The sequence below is a fragment of the Drosophila erecta genome, unplaced genomic scaffold (assembly GCF_003286155.1).
Source record: "Drosophila erecta strain 14021-0224.00,06,07 unplaced genomic scaffold, DereRS2 tig00000000-arrow-pilon, whole genome shotgun sequence".
Classification (NCBI taxonomy): Eukaryota; Metazoa; Arthropoda; class Insecta; order Diptera; family Drosophilidae; genus Drosophila; species Drosophila erecta.
Genome location: NW_020825194.1, coordinates 16,828,725 through 16,849,364, shown reverse-complemented (window position 1 = coordinate 16,849,364; position 20,640 = coordinate 16,828,725). Strand labels below are relative to the sequence as shown.

At 41.3% G+C, this 20,640-nt stretch overlaps 4 protein-coding genes across 6 annotated transcripts in view; 1 reads left to right on the top strand and 3 right to left on the bottom strand.

The window, feature by feature from the left end:
* The window catches only part of LOC6553296 (extracellular sulfatase SULF-1 homolog), a 29,434-nt gene extending 21,340 nt beyond the window's left edge, over positions 1-8,094 (bottom strand). Inside the window, exon 1 of the mRNA XM_001980130.3 lies at positions 7,320-8,094. The gene's annotated coding sequence lies outside the window, so the exon portion shown is untranslated. The remainder of the gene's footprint in view (positions 1-7,319) is intronic.
* A 1,570-nt stretch (positions 8,095-9,664) lies between these two features.
* On the bottom strand, positions 9,665-11,645 carry LOC6553305 (serine/arginine-rich splicing factor 1B). The gene is made up of 4 exons (XM_001980135.3): positions 11,344-11,645; positions 10,849-11,218; positions 10,413-10,537; positions 9,665-10,353 (listed from the first exon to the last, which is right to left on the bottom strand). Exons 1-4 carry the CDS (start codon positions 11,505-11,507, stop codon positions 10,245-10,247), a joined length of 768 nt encoding a protein of 255 aa, XP_001980171.1. The 5' UTR covers positions 11,508-11,645; the 3' UTR covers positions 9,665-10,244.
* Positions 11,646-13,448: 1,803 nt separating this feature from the next.
* LOC6553306 (mucin-5AC) lies at positions 13,449-16,826 on the top strand. The gene is made up of 5 exons (XM_001980136.3): positions 13,449-13,855; positions 13,915-14,291; positions 14,347-16,200; positions 16,263-16,464; positions 16,526-16,826. Exons 1-5 carry the CDS (start codon positions 13,703-13,705, stop codon positions 16,748-16,750), a joined length of 2,811 nt encoding a protein of 936 aa, XP_001980172.1. The 5' UTR covers positions 13,449-13,702; the 3' UTR covers positions 16,751-16,826.
* A 52-nt stretch (positions 16,827-16,878) lies between these two features.
* Positions 16,879-20,617, bottom strand: LOC6553589. 3 transcript variants are annotated; one of them, XM_026979422.1, is made up of 4 exons: positions 20,031-20,615; positions 18,634-18,788; positions 18,316-18,540; positions 16,879-17,306 (listed from the first exon to the last, which is right to left on the bottom strand). In XM_026979422.1, the coding sequence occupies exons 1-3, from the start codon at positions 20,132-20,134 to the stop codon at positions 18,353-18,355; spliced, it is 447 nt and encodes a 148-aa protein (XP_026835223.1). In that variant the 5' UTR covers positions 20,135-20,615; the 3' UTR covers positions 16,879-17,306; positions 18,316-18,352. The 3 variants fall into 3 exon arrangements, with proteins under 3 accessions (XP_026835223.1, XP_015010148.1, XP_015010147.1); XM_015154662.2 differs by having other exon boundaries at positions 18,316-18,788; positions 20,031-20,617; XM_015154661.2 differs by having other exon boundaries at positions 16,879-17,255; positions 18,316-18,788; positions 20,031-20,617.
* Between the last annotated feature and the right edge of the window lie 23 nt (positions 20,618-20,640).

Genomic DNA, 20,640 nt, shown 5'->3' with positions numbered 1-20,640 from the left:
ACAGCTGGAAAGTGTTATCATTTATTCATCTCAATTAAAACAGTCCGTGTTCCCCACTCAAGACCGGTGACACTTTCAAGAAGCCAACTGCAAAGACTCTCGGTAACTTTCTGCTCATTTACAACTGACACATTTGCACCTGCCTCACAGGCAAATGAGCGGAGTGATTGATAGTTGGCCCACCGAATGAGTGACGAGTCCGTGACCCGGCCAGGAGTTTTCTTTAGCCGGGCAATTTCCATCTGTCAGCTGTCAGTTTTGAAAGTTGGCAGGCGCTGAACTTGGCATTTTAATTGAGTGCAAATAAGTAAACTCATGGAAAAAGAGACTGCAGTGCGAACGTAAATGCGGATTAATAGGCTTTCAGTTGATGGGGGAAGCGGGCAAAGTGGCTTTCGAGTAGTGTATAGCCACTTCGTTCAATTTGCTCAAGTTGCTTTCGAGTTAAGGCAAGCTTGTTTGGCTTTTATTGAACAAACAGCTGCCGCTTAACTGACTTCAGGTGAGCAGTTGTTTTCTCGTTTTTACGACTTTACTGCAGCCACGTTGCGTATGCGCAATGCTCACCGTCCCCTTTGAAAGTTAACTTTTAACCCAGTTTTTGGGTGGTTCGTTTTTGTGTTATCACCAACACCTTTCTGACATGCAACCAGGACCTTTCCGTTAGCTTTTCACCCGCTCAACCTTGATCACATTAAAATCAAGTCAAATGCCGTGCGATCGAACTAACAACTGCACCCATTGCGTATACGCAGCGTTCGCAAATAGGAGGGCAAACAAAGTGCGACAGAAGTGAATGGGGGAAACCATTCCACGTTTTATTTGCCTGCCTATTCGGTCCGCGTATTTACGGACTTATTTACATACAAGACAGGCAAACAGAATGAAAGGGAAAAACATAAACTGTTTTGATTGCAGGTAAACAAACCGACCCACTGACTAACTGGCTAGCCAAGGAAGCACCCAACTCTACGTTATTGATTGCTGTCCATTTATCATGCCGCTTGTTTATCAACCGACCAGAACTTTTGATAAGCGCCCAGAACTCGCTTCGCACCCCCAAACTCTATGCACTGGTGTCATTGATCTTGGGCGACTTCACACTCGGGTACTTGTGCCGGACTATTGCGCACTTCCACCCAGAAACACGACCAGGAAATCATATATGTATGTATGTATGTATGTAACAGTTGAAATTAAACAACAATTAGTAGTTTGTAATTGCTATTAACGGAAAAAGTTGTTAGAGGACTTTGTTGAACTTTCAGTGATAGGACCCTTACTTTTCAAAAATTAGTATTAGTTTAAACCAATACATATAGGAAATTTCGAAGTGATAAAATAATTTTTTCCTGTGCAGATAAATTCCGGAAAACAGGTAGTTGCATGGTGATGATTTCATGGAGCCAGATGAACAATGCAAATAGACAATCAATTCGTATTGCAGACAATAATGCTTTTGGTAACGCTCCATTGAATATCAGAGGGAGGAAAGGATGGAAGTTACGCACCAATTACCATCAGTTGGCAGATTGCGAGTAAGCATTCCACCTGATGTGGGTAAAAAAGGTTACAAAGCTTACAAGCTAATGAAAGTATTCCCATAGCTTTCAAGGCATCATAGACATTAGCGTCCATTAACAAGCATAATTTCAATTACAATCCACCTCAAACAGCCTGTCATAAATAAAAAAAAAGTTTTTTATGGCAAAAATAAATAATATTGAACAATAAGCAATGCTATAAGCAAACTGACAAGTATTTACATCATACGCAGAAATATGTAATAAACGCCTGCGGTCAGAGTTGAGTTTTGATTGAGTTCGAAATGGCGCATGCAAATCACAATTAAAATATTATTATTGTCATTTCATTTTTATAGCTGTAACGATTTTCCATTGCATTCTTGGGAACAACTATTAATTGATTACCTCGCAAAGCATTGTAACCGAATCAATTATTCAGCAATTTAACAATTAATTGAGCGTTCTGGGCAGCAAGATTATTTTATGGATATTGTGAAACTGAGTTCTTTGAGTTGTGTTCAGTGTCCTTTGTTCTGCGCCAGTCAGTTGTCGTTAATTTCTTCGGTAAAGTGTGGGCCAGAAAAAGGCCAGAGAGCAAACATGTTTAGGCCAAAAAAGAGCTTTTGGGTCGGACCCTTTTATACCTTTTTCTGAGGCGCTGACTTTGACAAAATGAGGGCTAAACCATTTGCAGGTAACAATGCCATGATATATTTTTGTCAATTCGTCAAAGTAGAAATTTGAACGGAAATGACACGATGGAGTGGTTCCTCATATCGAAGAATGCGTTCACCAGAAAACACTTTCAACGAAACGAAATTCACCATTGCCAGCAGACTTCTCACAAAAACTACCTGATAAATCGAACGCGCATATGTTGACAGCAATACAAATGGCTTGAACGAAACACATATGGAATTCCTGGAAATGTTTTCAATTAGCACTCGGTTGCAATTATTAAACATCGAGGAGTTCTGTTAAATATGAACAAATTATTCATAAACATTAATATATGTGTTCACAAATCATCATTAATCATCAACTGTGGTAGTTTTAAGGGATCTCATTTGGCCAGACAAGATTTTGCGCTCAATTTTTGCCAAAACACAATCTGACAAATTAGTCTATGTATTTCGCGATTTTAATTGCTTTTTTTTGTATACATACATATGTGAGTGGCAGAATTTTTCGGCTCGAGTTTAGATTGTGGAAAACCACATGTGATTTTTATACCCGTTACTCGTAGAGTAAAAGGGTATACTAGATTCGTTGAAAAGTATGTAACACGCAGAAAGAAGCGTTACCGACCATGTAAAGTATATATATTCTTGACAAGGATCAATAGCCGAGTCGGACTGGCCATATCCGTCTATCCCTCCGTCAGTCCTTATGAAAGCCGCGATCTCAGGAACTACAAAAGCTAGAATGTTAAGATTAAGCATGCACCTTCCAGAGACATAAACGCAACGCAAGTTTGTTTCCAAATGTTGCCTCGCCCACTCCAACACCCACAAACAGCCCAAAACTATCACGCCCACACTTTTCAAAAATATTTTATGACTTATTTATGAATATATCTTGTAAATTTCTATAGATTTGCAAAAAAATTTTTGCACCCCCACATCTTCAAAACATTTTTAAGTTTTTTTTTTTCATTTAATTATTTTTTTTCCCAATTTCTACCGATATTCCAGAAAATGTTGGAATTTCCCGTTTGCACTTCCACTAGCTGAGTAACGGGTATCTGATAGTCGGGGAACTCGACTATAGATTGTATCTTGTTCATTTTTAATTTCCTTTACCCGTAAACAAACATGAACTTTTATTGATGTTATGAATGCGGTTCTTAGCGCCGTCCATCTTTGGTGTATGGTGCAAAACGAAATCGCGGAAAATATGCAAATCGGAATGCTTTTAGTGCTGAGTGAGCCTGTGGATCAGGTGTCTGAAATTTGTTAAGCAATTCGTTAATCATAATCTTATGAAGAGAACTAAACTCTTTGAACATTTTTAAATTGTAGGGTAATTTGTTGGATGAATTATATAAATTTCTTGAAAAAAGACCAATAAATCATGACAACGGCATAATTATTTTTAATTTGCATGTTTTTAGTTTATTTTGTAAAATATTTTTCTTAGTGCAATACGAATTATGAACTATACAAATAATGGAGTGTACACACATCACTAATATTGTGAATTTCAAAAAGTGCAGTTTGTGTGAATGTGATCTTTTGCAAGCGTTCTTGGGAACGAAAAAATAAAACATTTGTAATGTTTAGTTTTTCTAGGGTATTACAGCATTCCGTCTAGGAGTTGAAGACAATTTTCTCGTTTTGTTTTCTTTCCTTTGTTTGTTGGTGGTTTTCTCTCCTAGCCACACTCCCTTTTCATTGCCCACTTTATCCTTTCTGGTCCGGAGTGGAACCAAGTCTGGCAATTGGACTGGGTTGGTTTTGCTCTCATTTTGCCTTTTTTCACGCTTATTATGTGTTGTTTGTGGTTTTTTGTTGTAGGTTTTATTTTGCACATATTTACTATAGGTTTGTGTATATATTTTTTTTGGTTTAAATGTTGTCAGACAGGATTTTCCACTTTAATGCAGTCGGCGTCGCTGCCTTTTGGCGCATTCCTGCCGCACAGCTCATCATGGATCATGCTCCTTTTTCCGCCGCCTGCCTCCGCGTCACCCTTAAGTTTTGGGTTCAGCACAGCCTGCGTGCATCACTACACAATCCGTGGCCGCAATCCTTCCTGCAGCTGCTAAAGCTGCTGAAGCTGCTCCTGCTGCCGTGGCCACCATTCAGGTTAATGCAGTCTTTATTCATTCCATATTTCTAAGCGCATTATGTGCTGCGAGCCTCGCTTACAATATTAGCAAAAATTATGTTAATCCCTTCGGGCTGGCTGGGTAAATCTTTCTGCCCGTCCTTGCGGCCTTTAGCCTGCAAACGGAGGCGCGTTAAATTATTTTAATAGCCGCTTACAATTACCAGGGCCAACCCTCTCGGCTCAGGGTAATGTTTTTAATGTTTGACGCGATTTGCTGGCTTTTCACTGGCGTTATTAAACGCGCCTTGCGGCCAGACATGCGGCCAAGTCGTAAAATAGGACTACAAAGCGATGGTGCCCGATAAGTTAATGGTGCGTCTAGCATAGCAAAGCTAAAAATAAATACAATTGCAGACCTACCGAACTATGCAGGATTTGATGAGAATAATACGATTTTGTATGTATCTAATATATAATTTCCTAATCGTACGTATGCTCTGCCGAAAAAACTTGAGTATATGCGAATATTTAGCATGCGCTATTTGAATGTCTAACCACTGATCTGCGTTTAGCCGCCTATCTGTAATAGTTTCTAAAACATTTCAATGAAAATTAATTCACTTCTCAATTAACCCAAGATAGTGCGAGTTCGTCACCCATTGTCCTTATCAGTTTTCAGAGCGACAAAGAATAATTGAAATTGATGCCCCAGTGCATGTGTTAATTTACACTTGCCTATATAGTGACATGCATAACCAACTGCTCCATTGGGCGTTTAATTTTCCATTCATAGAGCAAAGACAGTGAGTATGCAAATGCAAATTGAGGCGTTTAAAAACGCTTGCAAATCGCGCACCGCAATTAAACGGCGCCCCAAACGCGTGCCCCATGGAACACGCCTCCCTGCCGATTTTATGGCTGTATTTAATGCGAGCCATGTTTGACGGGGTATCAGCCCATATGAGCATAGTTTGCGGCTAATGACTCTGCGTGGGGATCGGGAATCGAAGGAATCGGTGGGGAATGTGATGCAAATGGGAAATGTCGGAGACGCCTTGTCCACTCATTAAGTGGTGTTGGTCAACCAGTTCCGAGGACAGCATGATGGATTGCCGGCCAGCTGAATAACTCAACCACCACTCGCTCATTCAGCTGGGCATTCATTCATCCATTCGGCCGGCCCGTTGACGTATCGTATCGAGCGGACCAAGACCGAAACTAAAACCGAATCCCAAACCTGATTGCGGTAAAATGCCAAATTGGACCGTTCTCGTTGCCCTGGTCGATGCCTCGGGGCCAGCGTTAGTCATCGTCATCATCATCATGAGCCTTAGCCGCCTTATGCGGCCTTACGCCGCTCCCGCTGAATTGACCGAATTAAAGCTCTGGGATTGCATGGAACTGGCAAACCAGTTTCCTGGCCGCCTGGCCGCCCCTCTCCAGCTCAGACTGCAACTCTAAAAAGACCAGGAGAAATTGCCACAGTCAAAACAATTAGACAGACGGACCAGACTCGCGTCTTCAACTTGTTGCCGCCGCGGATAAAAGTTTGTGTCTTGTGCTGGGAAAAGTAAAAAGTGTCTAATTAAATGCTTGGCCGGACTGGCTTCGGAAAATACTACGGGCTTTATACAAAGGAACGTGTACGAAACCGAAATACCCTTAAAACAAACTAATAAATGTATATGTTTTGAGCTTGTAGTGTCATATATAATATTAAGTTTACCACATTCCAGCATAATTAATTCGCAAGTATATTTTTTTCCTATATAAACAAAAATTATCTTATCTGTTGATATCATATAGTAAACAAATATTTTTCTTTACTTCTCATTTCCAGTTATACAAAAAACATATTTGTCAGAAAAACTCATTGGTTTTTTCGTTTTTATAGTGACTTCAACGATTCATTTGAAAATTCCCACAATTAGTCAGCAATCGGTAAATATTAAGGGTGGTTTCGGCATACGCATTACATTTATTTTCCCCCAAACGATTAGTGAATGGACCCGGTCGGAAAGGCAAGGCACAACAGGCAAACAACAACTAACATAAATTGCTTACGCGATGCGGCCCATTGACTGCCGGCAACAAGGGGTTAAGGGGTCACAGTTGCCGCCCGTCAATCATTCGGGCAAACGAACAGCGGCACTTGAATGGTCCAGCGAAAAAGGTTTCCCATTTCCACGGCTGCCAGTTTCCAGTCGCGGTTAGCCTTCTCTTACAGCTCCAGCGGAAACTTCAGAATGCACCTGTCGCAAGGCGGCGGTAGGTGTGATAAGCATCTCATCACAACAAAAGATTAACACGCCGGGAAGGACAAAGAACAGAGATACGCACAAGGGACTCAAACGAGCTGTCTGCACACATATGCACTGCTACAAATATCTGGCATGGAATGTACAAAATAAGTGGAATGGGACAATATATACACTGTATACTATTAATACAGGTAAAATCAATTCTAAAAATTTGAGTTGGTATTGGATTAGATGTTTATATTACACATACACGTATAATTTTACATTCCTACAGATTGCATACGTTTTCTCACAGTGTTTGCTTAGATGAACAGGAAACCGACGGGGAGGAGACCTTGAAGACCCTAGGCAGGTTGTATTGCAAGCAGTTAGTTAGGTAGTAGCCACAAGGCAACACCTTTGGGTTGACAGATCGAGTTACCGAAGAGGCACTCTACTCCTAACTGGGTCACATTACCAATGTCAAACGATCGAAATCGAGTCTTACTTTCACCAAGGAATATAGAGGACGTTCTGATTCGGTACAACACAGACCGAACCAGATGAGGATCATAAACAGCAAAACCACATGATTTGTTTGGATCAGCCAAAATCCACGAAAAACTAATTTCAAGTTATGATCAATAAAAAACCTTTCAGGTTTCAATCGAGAACAATGACTGATATGGGGAAATCGCTGATGCTGCTACTTGAATTGTCAACTTTAATGATCTCAGCAGTTTCATGGGCATGCAAAACATCCATAAAGTGCAGCTCTTACCTCAGGCTATATATATATCTGTTTTAACTTCAAGTAGGTGTAGTTTTAACACACTTTGCGTTTGTTATCAAGAGTGTTGTCTGCTTATTATTTGGTCACTTCAGTTTCTATTTATAGTTCGCGACGTGCCAAGCGGCTTCGAATTAGGTGATAAACACGGTAATTGGTTGTACAATCGCGATCGATTAATAGCTTCCTCAGTTTCACTGACTAGCCGCAGATAGGTACGTCCAATCCGGTCAAGTTCAATAAAACTGGAGCCGAAGAGGGCGGAGGTAAGCTGGATGCACCGCCACAAAACACCATTAATAAGCGAAGGGCCACCGATCTGGAGAAGCACTCTACTGGATCCCACGACCGACGGATATCTTCTCCTTCAGCCGTCCAAAGACTGCCCACGAACTACATATGAATGTATGTGCAAGCGTTTGTCATGCACTTTCCGAATTATTTGTTATTTATTAATGACGTGGGTATACGATATGATATGCAAGGCGTTCTTTTCAAAGGTTTTCTGTAGGTTTCCCGAACTTTTGGCGCACTTTTCCTCGTGTGAGATGGTTGATTTTACAAATTCGCTACAACTTTGATTTTACAGAGCGAGCTAGCTTAATACTCATGTAAATATAAACTTGAATACGTACGCGACCAGTTCGTTCCGTTCAAAATTGACAAAAAACAACATACACTGAGCAGTTCCCACGCGCGTCCGAACAGCTGGCGAATATTTTTTGAAAAACCCAACAACAAAATGCGCGTGTTGCTTATATAGTTTGTTTGTCAGTGTGGCCGTGCTGCAAAATGACCAAATACCACTTGAGTACAGAGCTATATGGGATTTGCGTGAAAGCAAAGTGAAGCAGCATTGCGGGTTAACAGTCCTCTGTAAAAATCCATTGGCGGGTAGTTTAAACGCAAAAGTTTTGAAAACGAGACTATATGATCAAAAAAGTGTTGTATACAACAGCAGTGACGAACTTCCCTCAAATAATTCATCAAACTATATTTGTATTTTCCCCAAGAAAATGAATTAATTATACGTATAATTATATACGTTACTCTTAGAGTAACTTAGAAAAAAAAATTTATTTTTTTTTGCTTGCCATTTTTTATAAATATACCAAACCTTCTCGTCCGCCCTCCCACTAGCCGAGCAACGGCTATCTGATACCCGAGGAACTCGAAACTATTTAAAAAGCCATTAAAAAGCCACCCATTTAAAAAACTTCATTTTTTTCGTAATTTTTATGAATATTTATTGTAAAGGTGGATTTCATTTCAAAAATATGTTAGAACTATGGCTTATAGGTTGATCGATAAGCAAAGAGAACTGCTCTGTTCTAAAATTTCTGTGTTGGTATTACATTTTATTAGGTTAACGAAAGTTCATGCAAATGATGCGGGTGTGGGCTATAGTCGGGGCTCATGAATTTACGCCCTGCTAGTCAAAAAATGGAAAACAAAAACGCACACGCGACAATCGCCACATATTGGATGCAACAATATCAATGGAGACGAACGAGTTGGGTAAAGAATATATAAATTAAAAACTAAATAACGCAAATTAAAAGTAAGAATTTATGTGGCAATCTAACATACCACTGAGAGGCGAGACAGAGGGAGCCCGGAACGGATCGGATCGGACCAGACCAAGAACCACTATCCACTATCCAGCATTGGGCGCAAGTCAACGTAGGATGATGCACAGCAAATCCGTGAAATGATAACGACAGGGCCGCGAAGGCCTCGAAATACGCGGTTCCCTGGGTGAGCAAGTGTCTGAAGTGCGATCCAAGGAAGGCGACAACAAAGCGTAAGAGCCTGTCCAAGCGAATCCTAATCCCGACCGTTAGGCAGATGCCAAAGAATGGGGCGAGGCTCGAAGAGATGCGGCCGAGTCCGAAACTGTATGCTCTAGTCCTGTCCAAGGGCAACGCAAGTGTTCCTCACTGTTACCGATGCCATTGACATTCTCCTCCAAACATCCGTTAACCTGAACACGACCAAAGTTCACACAGAAAATCCTTCAACAATGCGAAATTCCTGTCTCCTCCTCCGAGGTGCGAGTTAGCCATGGGACACTGCATCCCACGTTGTCCTAGCGAAGGGCTCAGAACAATCCTAAATCCAAATCCAATCCTGATTACAATCAAATAAATACTTTCATATTTATAAGATCTATAGACAGGTCCTGCCTCCTCTAAATTCAATCCAAATTTATCCAATCCACGCCAAAATCAACATCAAAATATCCTTCTCCTCCTCATCCATTAATCCTCATCCTCCACATCCTCATCACTCTCCAAACATAAACGCGCAAAATGGGGAAGAGAAGAAAATAAAAATTAAAGTATTAATAGTTTGTTTATCAATGTGGTTGACATTGCGTTGTGTTCGGATTTCTGTTTCTTTTCTTTCTCTCATTACAAACATATTTATTCTGTATCGATGTTTCTTGTTTCGTTAAGGTAAATTCTAATAAATTAGATTGGTAAACGTGCAGCCAAAATTAGATTTATAATATTATTTGTAGTATGCAGACTGAGCAAAGGCTCAAAATAAAACAAAAGTAAATCAAGGAATGCCGAGTGGTTGTGGCCTAAGAAAATTCCTTGGTTTACACTTGCCATTTTTGAACTGTTTTTGTCAAATTTTGCCCGGTGGATTATAATGTAAGAAAACATCTCTGTTTCTTAGAACGTGTGATACAGTTGGAAAAGCAAGTGGTTTTTGAAATATGTTGGCTTCGATGAGAGTTCGGAACTTGACTGAACAAACTTGTTGGTTCGCAATGGCTTGGATAGTCAATTTACAAAGTAGAATATTTGAGGGGTCTTGAACAAATATTGAATGCGTTTTCTTAATTTAGCTTGCTTTTCCTGCTCGTAGAAATATTATAGATTAATGGATAATGCTTGGTTGTGTTTAATAGTTAGAGCGTGAGCGAGACCTGGAATAAGATTGACGTCGCACTGGGGAATATGTGGGAGTGCCACGACGGCGCGGTCTCGACGAGAATGAGCGCGAACGGGATCTGTCGAGGGATTAAAATAATAAATATTAAACAATAAACTGTGGTAATATATGATTTACCTGTCGCGGTAGTCACGGCTTCCACCGCCTCCGCTGCCACCACCACCTCCACCGCTGCCGCCGCCGCCACCGCCGCGGTCGTTATCTCCGCTATCCTCGCGTACGCGAATGTAGGCAACCTCGCCCTAAAGACAATACGAGTATTAATATCATTGGAAAAATATACTTAATTTGATGAACTATTTTTAAAATGTAAACAGAAATGCCAACGAACGAAATCTATAAAAGGCAAACTACATTTTTATCAATTGAACACATTTAAGGGCGTACGTGTTTGCAACCAAATGAATATAATGAATGTCATTCTTAAAACCGCATTAAATTATCCAGCTATTGAATAATGTATGTTGACAAAATAAATGCAAAGGTAAACTCACTACCTTGAAACCCGAATATATTTGAATTTTACAAATTTAGAGCTCGCCAATTTACATACCTCATGCGAACGGAAGCGAGAGTCGTCCAACTTCTTAATTGCATACTTCATGTCCTCGTGGCGAAGGAACTCCACGACGCCAGATCCGTCCTTGTATGTGTCCGCAAAGCAGACATCGCCGGCCTCGCGCATGTGATCCTTGAGATCTTGCCACGATCCGGAGGCGGGCAGTCCAGTAACCATGACGCGGTACTGCGAGCGCTTGGCTGGCGGCCCGCGTCCGCCCATGCGTCCGCCTCCGTCGCGGCTGCGGTCGTTGCGGTTGCCGCCGCGGTAGCTTCCAGGGCCACCGCCCCGCGGGAACTCCACGCGCAGACGGTATCCATCGTAGTCGTAGCCATCGCGCGCCTTTACCGCATCGTCAGCATCTCTGTGTTGGGCAAAGGGGCAGCCGGAGTAATTGGTGGTCAAGGAAAAAAGGGAAGCAGTTATCGCTAATAAGTTGGGTGTCTCCGGCGGGCAGCTGGGCCAGCTGTGTGTATTCGTATTACTCACCGCGCATCTTCGAACTCAACAAAAGCAAATGGCGGCCCACGCCGATTTTTCAGATCGACAAAAGTAACTTTGCCGAACTTGTGGAACAGGTCCTGGATATCCTTGGTGCGGATATCCGGCGGCAAGTTGCCAACGTAAATGCGGCACTCGTTGCGTGATCCCATTTTCTCCAGTTTAAATCAGACGCTTTTCTCGACTTGCTCGCTGAAATTCTATTTCGATTTTCGCAGAACACTTTCTGTCACGCTCACAAAGACAAATGGCCGACGGAGTATGACCGTTGGTTCAAGTTGGGGAATATCTTGGGTGTTCAGCAGTGATGCCAATTTAGCCTTTTTCCGGACAGATCTGTCCTGTTTTTTACTGCTTCATCTGGAAAAAATGTCAAACAGCCCTAACCCGGAAATCTGTCCTTTTTTAAGTTTTTATATCTGGAAATCTGCCCTTTTTAGGCAATGGTAAAAGTTTTAAAATTTAATTGTTATAATTCCACATTTTTTTGTTTGCAAACTATGTGGCATCTCTTTATGCAATACGTATGAATATCGAACTTACTTTGTCAAATTGCCTAAAGAAGAATACAAACAAAATATAAAACAATATATAAAAGCAAACATTTTGAGATTTCTGCCAAAATGCCTAAAGAAGGGTATAAACAAAAATTGTTCATCAATTTTTGAAATTTTCAGCCTATTTTTTCCGTTTTTTTCTCAATATGTCATTTTTTCAGAAAAATATTGGCATCCCTGATACAAAGTGCTACTAAATTAATCTCGAGCTCTAAGTAATTAAATAATAATATATTATTTTGTCATAATTATATTAGTGAGTAAAAAAAGTGAGGTCTTTAAAGTGAGTAGTAAAAATTGTCTTAAAGAAAGCCTGCAGAATGTTTAACTTACTGTTGGAACACATAGTTATTGCCGCTTTTAATATTTGTTTAGGAAACATATTTTCTTGTAGCCCTATAATTCCCAACTGGTTCTAGCGAAGACTGTAAGACATGTCTTCTAATTTACCCGTCGAGCAGTGAGTGTAGTGTATGTGTAGTGTATGCACCGGAGTATGTATGTATGCACGTATGTAAGTATGAAGGATGTATGTCTGCACGTATGTATGTATGTATGTATGTATGTATGTATGTATGTATGTATGTATGTATGTATGTATGTATGTATGTATGTATGTATGTATGTATGTATGTATGTATGTATGTATGTATGTATGTATGTATGTATGTATGTATGTATGTATGTATGTGTTACTTGTACAAAGTAGTAAAAATTGTCTTAATTAAAGTCTGAAGAATGTTTAACTTACTGTCGGAACACATAGTTATTGCCGCTTTTAATATTTGTTTAGGAAACATATTTTCTTGTAGCCCTTTAATTCCCAACTAGTTCTAGTGAAGACTGTAAGGCATGTCTTCTAATTTAGAGTCACAAAATATTTCAAGTAATCTCTCTTACTGGTCGAGCAGTGAGTGTAGTGTATGTATAAAAAATATTTGAAATACAATATAAAATTCTTGTTAAGAAATTGATTACCCTACACTGAAAGGGATATATATTTTTATATTTATTCGTATACAAAGCAGAAATGCCAATTTAGCCTTTTTCCGGACAGATCTGTCCTGTTTTTTACTGCTTCATCCGGAAAAAATGTCAAACAGCCCTAACCCGTAAATCTGTTCTTTTTTAAGTTTTTCTATCCGGAAATCTTTAATTAGTATAATATTTTTTATAATTATAATTAGTATAATTCCACATTTTTTTTGTTTGCAAACTATGTGGCATCTCTTTTAAGCAAAATGTTATCGATATTGTGTGTAATCGTATGAATATCGAACTCACTTTGTCAAATTGCCTGAAGAAGAATACAAACAAAATAATAACCAAAAGCAAAAATTTTGAGATTTCTGGCAAAATGCCTAAAGAATGTCTATCTAAGGGAATCTGTCCTGTTTTTTCATCCTTTTTTTGAAATTTTCAGCCTATTTTTTCCTTTTGTTTTCTCAATCTGTCCTTGTTTTTTTTTTTTAGATACAACACTAGGTTGAATTTTCGTTGCTTATATCGATACCCAGTCAGTAGTTGATTTGGTAACGTGGAAATCAGAATTAAGATTCAAAGGAAATAAGTTTTGCGTTCAGGATTCAAATAGATTTATTTTACCGTAACGTATTGCCCCCTTTTTTATGTTATAACTTGTCGATAGTTATCGCCAATCACCCCGAGCTGCCATGTATTTGCACTGTCATCACTAAGCGTCGTTCAGACGAAGAAAAGACAACAAATATTTGCATGTGCAATACAGCAAACATAAATAGTATTTCGAAAAGCACTGAGCCACCGGGAAAATGGCTGCGGCCGGAAGCAACGTTCGCTGTATTAACTACTACGAGCTGTGCCGCATCTGCACGGACAGCACCGATCACAAGACGAACATCTACTCACCCGAGGGACGCGCCAAGAATCTAAGCCAGAAGATCCTCGAGTGTCTCTCACTGCAGGTTGTGCTCGTATCCTAATTTCACATTACTTTTGGCTAACAGACCCATACTTCTTGCAGATCGATGAAAAGGATCGCTTGCCCAAGGTGGTGTGCGCCCAGTGCGTGCAGTTGGTGGAGCAAATCCACGGACTTCGCGCCACTTGCCGTAATTCACAGACCATGCTGAACAACTGTCTCAATATCCGCCCGGCGCCGAGCAGCGACAAGCTATACATTCGGGATGCGGTCGATGAAACAGGAAAGAGCCTTAGTGTGGCGCAGGCAACTCCAGCAGTTGCTAATGGAGCTCAGCAGTCTGGAAATCTCCTGAACAGCATCATCCAGGCAGTAAACCTGCAGCCCCAGCAGCAGTACACGATTACTATGGATAACGGAGTACAGCAGCAGCAGCACCAAGCTATGCAGGAAGTTCAAATAAAAAGCGAGAGACAGACGTGAGTGGCAAATCGCTTTCATAGATATTATCTAAATAACTTTATATCCACTTAGTGCTTTGGAAGAGTTTATACGCCTCAAGCCGGACATCAAGATAACGCCGCTGGGAAAAAAGGAGCCCATTTCGCCTGCCAAGCCCCAGCAGCAACATTCTCTGCAGTCGGTAACACCTACAGTAAACCCTACTCAGTTGCAGTTACAACCCCAGCTAGGCGAGCAACTGCAGCCTCTGTGGCAGCAGCTTCAACAAATTCAACTTCAGCAGCAGCTACAGCAACTGACCAACCAGCTGCAGGCTACCACTCAGTACTCAGTCGCCCAGGATGATGCCGCCAGCCCTGGCGACAGCAAAAAACCAAAGTTGAACTTCGTGCTCTCTTCGCCCACAACGCCCCAGTTCACCACCTCGATGCCGCAATTCGGTGTCAGTCAGCCGCAAATACAGCTGCAGTTGATGCCAGGTGGCGGAGGAGTGGCAAGTGCAGGAGCAGTTCCTGCCCAGACGCAGTTAAATGCTGCTGCCCTACTCTCCAGCCTGGCGGGTCCGCAGTCTACCACCAACCTGCTATCACCAAACAAATGCTTTCTCCCCATCACCATTCGGGACGAGAATTCGGACCAGCAGATCGTAGCGCACATCGACACCAAAAACCTAGTGTTGCCCACGACATACCAAGTGCAAATGAAACTTCAGCCTCAACTGGCCACTGCCGATGGCCAGCCAATCATGCAGCTGACACCAACATCAATTCCGGCTACATTGCAATTGACACCGCAGACTCTGGGCAATGCAGGAAGCAACTTCCAGGGCACGACTGTAACGCAAAACCAATTTCTGGCGCCGCAGCCACCGCCACCTCAACAGATTCAACAGCAACAACAGCTTACCCAACTGCCAAACACGGCACAAGTGACCTCTCAGCAAATCATTAGATCTCCACATGCAAGCACCACCAATTCGCAGTTGGTGATTAGGAATGTGACCAATATTCCAACAACTCCCACCACGCCCACTAGCAGCAAGGATGCCCCATCTTTTAAGACGCCTTCACCAAAGCAAAAACAGATGCCATTGCCTAAGAGCAGAACTACTGTGGCCTCGCCCTCAAGTGGTAGCAGTGGTCCGTCCGCCAACGAGTTCAAGCGATTGACGACCCAGTCAAAGCCACCACCGCAGGTCAAGCAACAGCAGACCTCAGGACTCTCTGTTTCAGGCGCCCCGACAGCGACATCAGCCAATCAGGCTGCCATGCAGCGGCTCTCCTCGAATACAACAATCACCAAGGTGTCCAAGCAGCCTGCTTCGTTGCCAGCACCAGCTCAGACATCCAATCCCGCAAAACTGCCCATGCTGAACAAACAGAATATTACAATTAGTCGAATCTCAATGCAGACAGCGCCAAAGCCGCAAAGTAAGCCTTCTACTGCAGCGCCAGCTCCTGCTTCACAGCCTATTCCTTTGTCCGTTCCCGCCCTAAGCCAAGCTCAACCACCTCCGCTGGCGTCGCAGCATAAGAAGATCGTACGCAAGCCTCCTGAGAACCAGGATACTTTGGGGCAGAAAGTGAAAGCAGCGCGACCACCGCAGCAGATTCTTCCTTCTCCACAGCAGGAAGGACAGAACGCGACCACCTCTGCAAACGAAGCGTTGTTGGCGCCCACAACTTCTGGCCTCATATGCCCCACCTGCAAACGTGAATTTAAGAAAAAAGAACACCTCACTCAGCACGTTAAGCTGCATGCAGGGCTGCGACCCTTTAAGTGTTCGGAAGAGGGTTGCGATAAGACCTTCAGCCGCAAAGAACACCTGTCCCGGCACTTGATATCCCATTCTGGACAAAAGATGTACACGTGCGAGGTGTGCAAAAAGCCCTTCTCGCGAAAGGATAACCTCAATAAGCATAGACGGTATGTATTTATATATTTTGTGTTAAATTCAATAGAGGTTCAAGAATATCTTTTTTCAACAGAATACACACGCAAACGGCAACCGAAACTCTCTACTGCTGCGATGTTTGTAACAAAAACTTCGCAACCAAGTTGCACTACGAAAAGCATCGGGAGATGCATAAGAAAACTCGACCGGAAAGCGCTGATCCGGGTGCACCTGCCCCGCCCGCGGCAGCACCTGCGCTAACTCACGTCCGTAGCAATGGTAGGGTCCCCAATAAGGTAAGTCCGTAATTCCGCTCACATTTTAAGAGTACTAATTCGCCTTATGTGAACATTCAAGGCGGTTTACGAAATCAAACAACAACGTTCTGCTCAGCAGCCGCAACAGACGCAAACACAGCAGCAGCCGGCACAGGTAATGCATGTTGTGACTACCCAGGATCTGGCCGGCAACACAATAACGATCACACAAGCTCCCGACTCTAATATGTCCGCATCTCTGGGTAATTATGTGCAGCTTGGCTTTTCTCAGTTCCAAAATCCCAGCGCACCAGCCACAAAGTAATTAGTAGATAAGCTCGAAAAGTGAATCCACCTTACCTCGTATCCTAGTCCGCGATCTATTTCCACCATCTGGTCGCCAGTTCCTTTTATTTCTTTCGTTGTGCAATATTATTTATAACATATTTGAAGCGCGTTTTCACGTTTCATTTATTACCTTAATTTATTTTAGTTTTATATGCGTTTTTCTGTTTATCAATAAGGCGCAAAAGTTTTATTAGCATAAGAGCGTTTGTGTAAAGATTCCTATTTTAAGGATAATTGTAAGGCATTGTAAATATCTGTGTATCTATTACGTATGTATGTACAAGCTGTAAACAATGGTAAAATACCTTTTTTGGGTGATGATAATGATTCCATTGAAAAAATAAATATAATGTGTAATTTATGGCAAAAAATTGAATGTGTATTTCGTTTGGTATTGCATAGGAGCCTTCAGTTTTGTGGCGTTATAAAGCAGATGGCAGGCCCCAATGTTTACGCAAATATTTTTGGTAAGACTCTTCCCGCTGAAAGTATGAATATCAGACGGTTAATCCAAGGGTCGGTCGGTCAGATTTCTGAAAGATTTTCGAAAGAGCACGTAATTCTAAATCTACCATGCGAACAAACGAAAATCAAATGCAAGCACGTTTCCCATCGGTTTCCGAATCCAAATTTATTAGCATTGTAGAATACCAATTCCAATAAATTTTTGTATTTACGCATTTAATTTTGGAAAATTCACTTTTCAGACGATTTGTAATACTTGCCGTAGTCTGTATAAGTATTACATGAAAAGCCCACACTTAAGTTTATAATCTGAATGGAAGACTTCAACAAGCGCAAACAGAAACTCAAGGTGTATTAAACATAAAACTCTTTGGCCTTACAAATACGATTACTATCAACTACAAACGAATAAACAATTAGCAACTGCATATGATAGCAAAAGGACATATCAGTCTCAGTTACGTCATAAGTTATGTAGAAAGCACCGAGGTGAGTGATATGTGTCTGATATATAGTAGTCGGTGAATGTGTGGTTTGTTAATGCTGATTTGGCTTATCAAACACTAGAGTATTATAAAGCTCTGACGACAGCATAAAGATAAATAAAAGACAGCAAATACTATTGAAAAGGCAATTGCCTAATGCTGAAAAAAAATTCTTAAATCCTATTTAAATAAAAAAAATTGGAGTGTTTTGAGAGTTGTAATACAATACAAAATATAAAGAATACAATTTTTGAGGTGCTTGCCAAATGAATAAATAAATAAATATTGGTTTAATACTGTTACAGAACCACCATAATTTTGATAGGAAAAGTTTTCGTGACTGCAGAATCACGATCAACAAGAACTTGGCTTCAAATGATAATGAACTCAACGCATTAACAAACGAAGGGTTGAAAGCGTGTTGCTACTACAGCACAATAATGCAGATGGGTGCGGAATCCAACAAACGAATTAAATTAAACTACAAGTGAGGGGATTAGGGACGTGCGGTGCTAAGACTAAAGACGCCCGCCACCGAACTTGAATCTATGCGATTGAAGGATGCGTTAAAAAAGTCAACATTGGGAGCTACCTTGGGGATCATGGGATCTTAGTGGAATTCCTCCCTATCAGTTGTAGCTCAGGCCAAACTGGTTGACCTTCTGTACATCGCCCCACACCTGTACCGCCTGGATGTCGGACAAGGAGAAGAGGGTCTCGTACTCGGTTATGAAATTGTGGCCCGAATCCCTACCCTGGTACACCCGCATCATGGAATTTTCGTAGTCGAAGGCGAACTCAAGGCAAAATGAGGACTCTGTGGATGAAAGTTGGAGCGCCTCGTCAATTTCGGTTATAATGCGGGCGAAGCTCTCTGTCTTATTGGTGTTCTTATCGCTAACTCCTGTACCGTCGAAGATGTTCAGGTACTTCTCCTGGTGCAGACTGCTCCAGTCGCCGTTCCGCTTATAGTTCTCGATAATCGTCTGTGTGGGGATAACCACCTTGAAGTGGTATGTGATGTTGTCCGTGCAGTCCGGACTGTTGACAAAGTTCACCGAGAATCTGTGGCGGAGGTAAAAATAGGCATATTACAAAATCTGGTGTTTACATCTCACTTAGGTGCTAATGAAGGAACTACACTTATTTTAAAGTCAATTTATGTATAAGAATTAACTTGTTACGTGCCTAGCGACATAATCCACTCTATGTATTGATTAGAGGAAACTGTTAATGTGTAGTAATTTTATATTAAATAAAACTTCAAGCGCTATAACTTATCACATATTAGTGCTAATGACGTCGTCATTAAGTGTTTGACCCCCCTTTTCAAACGCTTAGTCATTATAACTGTTTGAATGGCACATGCTGGTTCGGTGAGTTTTTTTTTCACTTCTTGGGGACCGGAGCTCCCAGACATTAATAGTGAGTGTGAGTTGTCACGAAAACGTGCAGTGCATTCAAGGAATAGAATTGGAATTTTCAACGTTTTGTTGCTAGTCAAGTTTTGGGAATTCCAGTAAAATATTAACTTATCTAAGTACAAGAACTACTAGTGTCAAGAATTTATTATGACGCATTTAGGAAGCTATCATGAGTATCTTATCGATCGAAACCAGATAAGAATTTCATGGTCTTCAGTTATCAATTGCGTTAGAATTGTTCAATTAGGAACCCGGATTCTTAAGTGAGTTACATCACGGTTCTGATTAATGGAGATAATTTGGTCATTCATTCATAAGCTGGTTTACCAACTTCCCACCCTCTAGCATACATAATTCATGGTATTCTTATTTCCATCCTACTGCTTTGTTGTTTTCTTCGTAGCCGGCATCTTCAGCGCGTGTCTGATTTAATTTGATCTGGTGATGTCATATATGGTGGAATTGATACAGTATAACCAGACGACTACGTATACATCTGCTAGAGATTGCTTTATGGTCCCATCAACACCTACCTTATCGCCCTAATAGATCATAAACTCAAAAGTGGTCTTTGGAATTTCTAAAAAAAAAAAAATACATACATACATACATATGTATCTAGCAGAAAAAGCTTAAATTATTTAAATTTCATAGCCCATTTCTATGTTTTTCATGTGTGCACCATAAATCGTTCGCGAGTTTTGAGTTTATTTCGTCTAATCGGGTCACATATGTATGTACATACATATGTATGTACGTAAACGTTTCTAACATGTGTATATTCAGCACGCAGGGGCAATTTCTTCACCTCAGTTTGCGGGAAGTGGCTAATCGATTTTCTTAAAGTTCTAGGAATTTAATCACCAAATATCAAAATACTTACTGCTGGGGGTCCTGAAGCAGGTCGGCGCTGATGGAGAGCCGTGTTACTCGATCAGAGGAACTGGCATTGGAGGGCAGAACGCAGAAGAACTTTACATTAGGCATTTTAAATCAGTATTAAGATGTTCCACTTGTTTTCTGTTTTATATTTAGCAAGGTATGTAATTGCAAATTATATCCGGATAATTGTAAATACATTCGCTGTGGCAGTTGCCAACGGTTACAATAACTCCAAATAGCCGGGGAGGAGTTAGCACTTGGCCGACTTGGTCAATACTGTTGGCGGTTACACAGAAACAGGGCTATTTTAAGGGTACTCGAAGAGGATTAAGTCCGCGACGACGTCACGGGCAAAGTGCTTTCGAGCATATTTGTTCAGCTGTAACACACTTAAATATTTCAAAAACGCGCAGTTCCGTTCGCTTTCGCGCGTGATTGAAAACTGAGGAGGAATGCTTTTGGGGAAGACGGAGCAGCTGAGTGATCCCCCACACCTGCTAGCCAGAAAATTCCGGACCCCAAACGCAAAGCAGAGAGCATTTCACGCTCAGAAATAGTATGACCGCATAAGGGGATTCCAAATTTGAAAACGTGGCGCTGCTCCGCCGATA

What these genes read in the sequence shown, in the direction of transcription:
- LOC6553305 (XM_001980135.3), bottom strand. Translation starts at nt 11,507, where the DNA reads ATGGGATCACGCAACGAGTGCCGCATTTACGTTGGCAACTTGCCGCCG. An exon ending in CTCGCTTCCGTTCGCATGAG is followed by an intron (nt 10,538 to 10,848) that starts GTATGTAAATTG and finishes TATTGTCTTTAG; the next exon opens with GGCGAGGTTGCCTACATTCG. An exon ending in AGCCGTGACTACCGCGACAG is followed by an intron (nt 10,354 to 10,412) that starts GTAAATCATATA and finishes ATCCCTCGACAG; the next exon opens with ATCCCGTTCGCGCTCATTCT.
- LOC6553306 (XM_001980136.3), top strand. Translation starts at nt 13,703, where the DNA reads ATGGCTGCGGCCGGAAGCAACGTTCGCTGTATTAACTACTACGAGCTG. An exon ending in TCGAGTGTCTCTCACTGCAG is followed by an intron (nt 13,856 to 13,914) that starts GTTGTGCTCGTA and finishes TACTTCTTGCAG; the next exon opens with ATCGATGAAAAGGATCGCTT. An exon ending in ATGGTAGGGTCCCCAATAAG is followed by an intron (nt 16,465 to 16,525) that starts GTAAGTCCGTAA and finishes TGAACATTCAAG; the next exon opens with GCGGTTTACGAAATCAAACA.
- LOC6553589 (XM_015154662.2), bottom strand. Translation starts at nt 20,134, where the DNA reads ATGCCTAATGTAAAGTTCTTCTGCGTTCTGCCCTCCAATGCCAGTTCC. An exon ending in CTGCTTCAGGACCCCCAGCA is followed by an intron (nt 18,789 to 20,030) that starts GTAAGTATTTTG and finishes CCTCCGCCACAG; the next exon opens with ATTCTCGGTGAACTTTGTCA.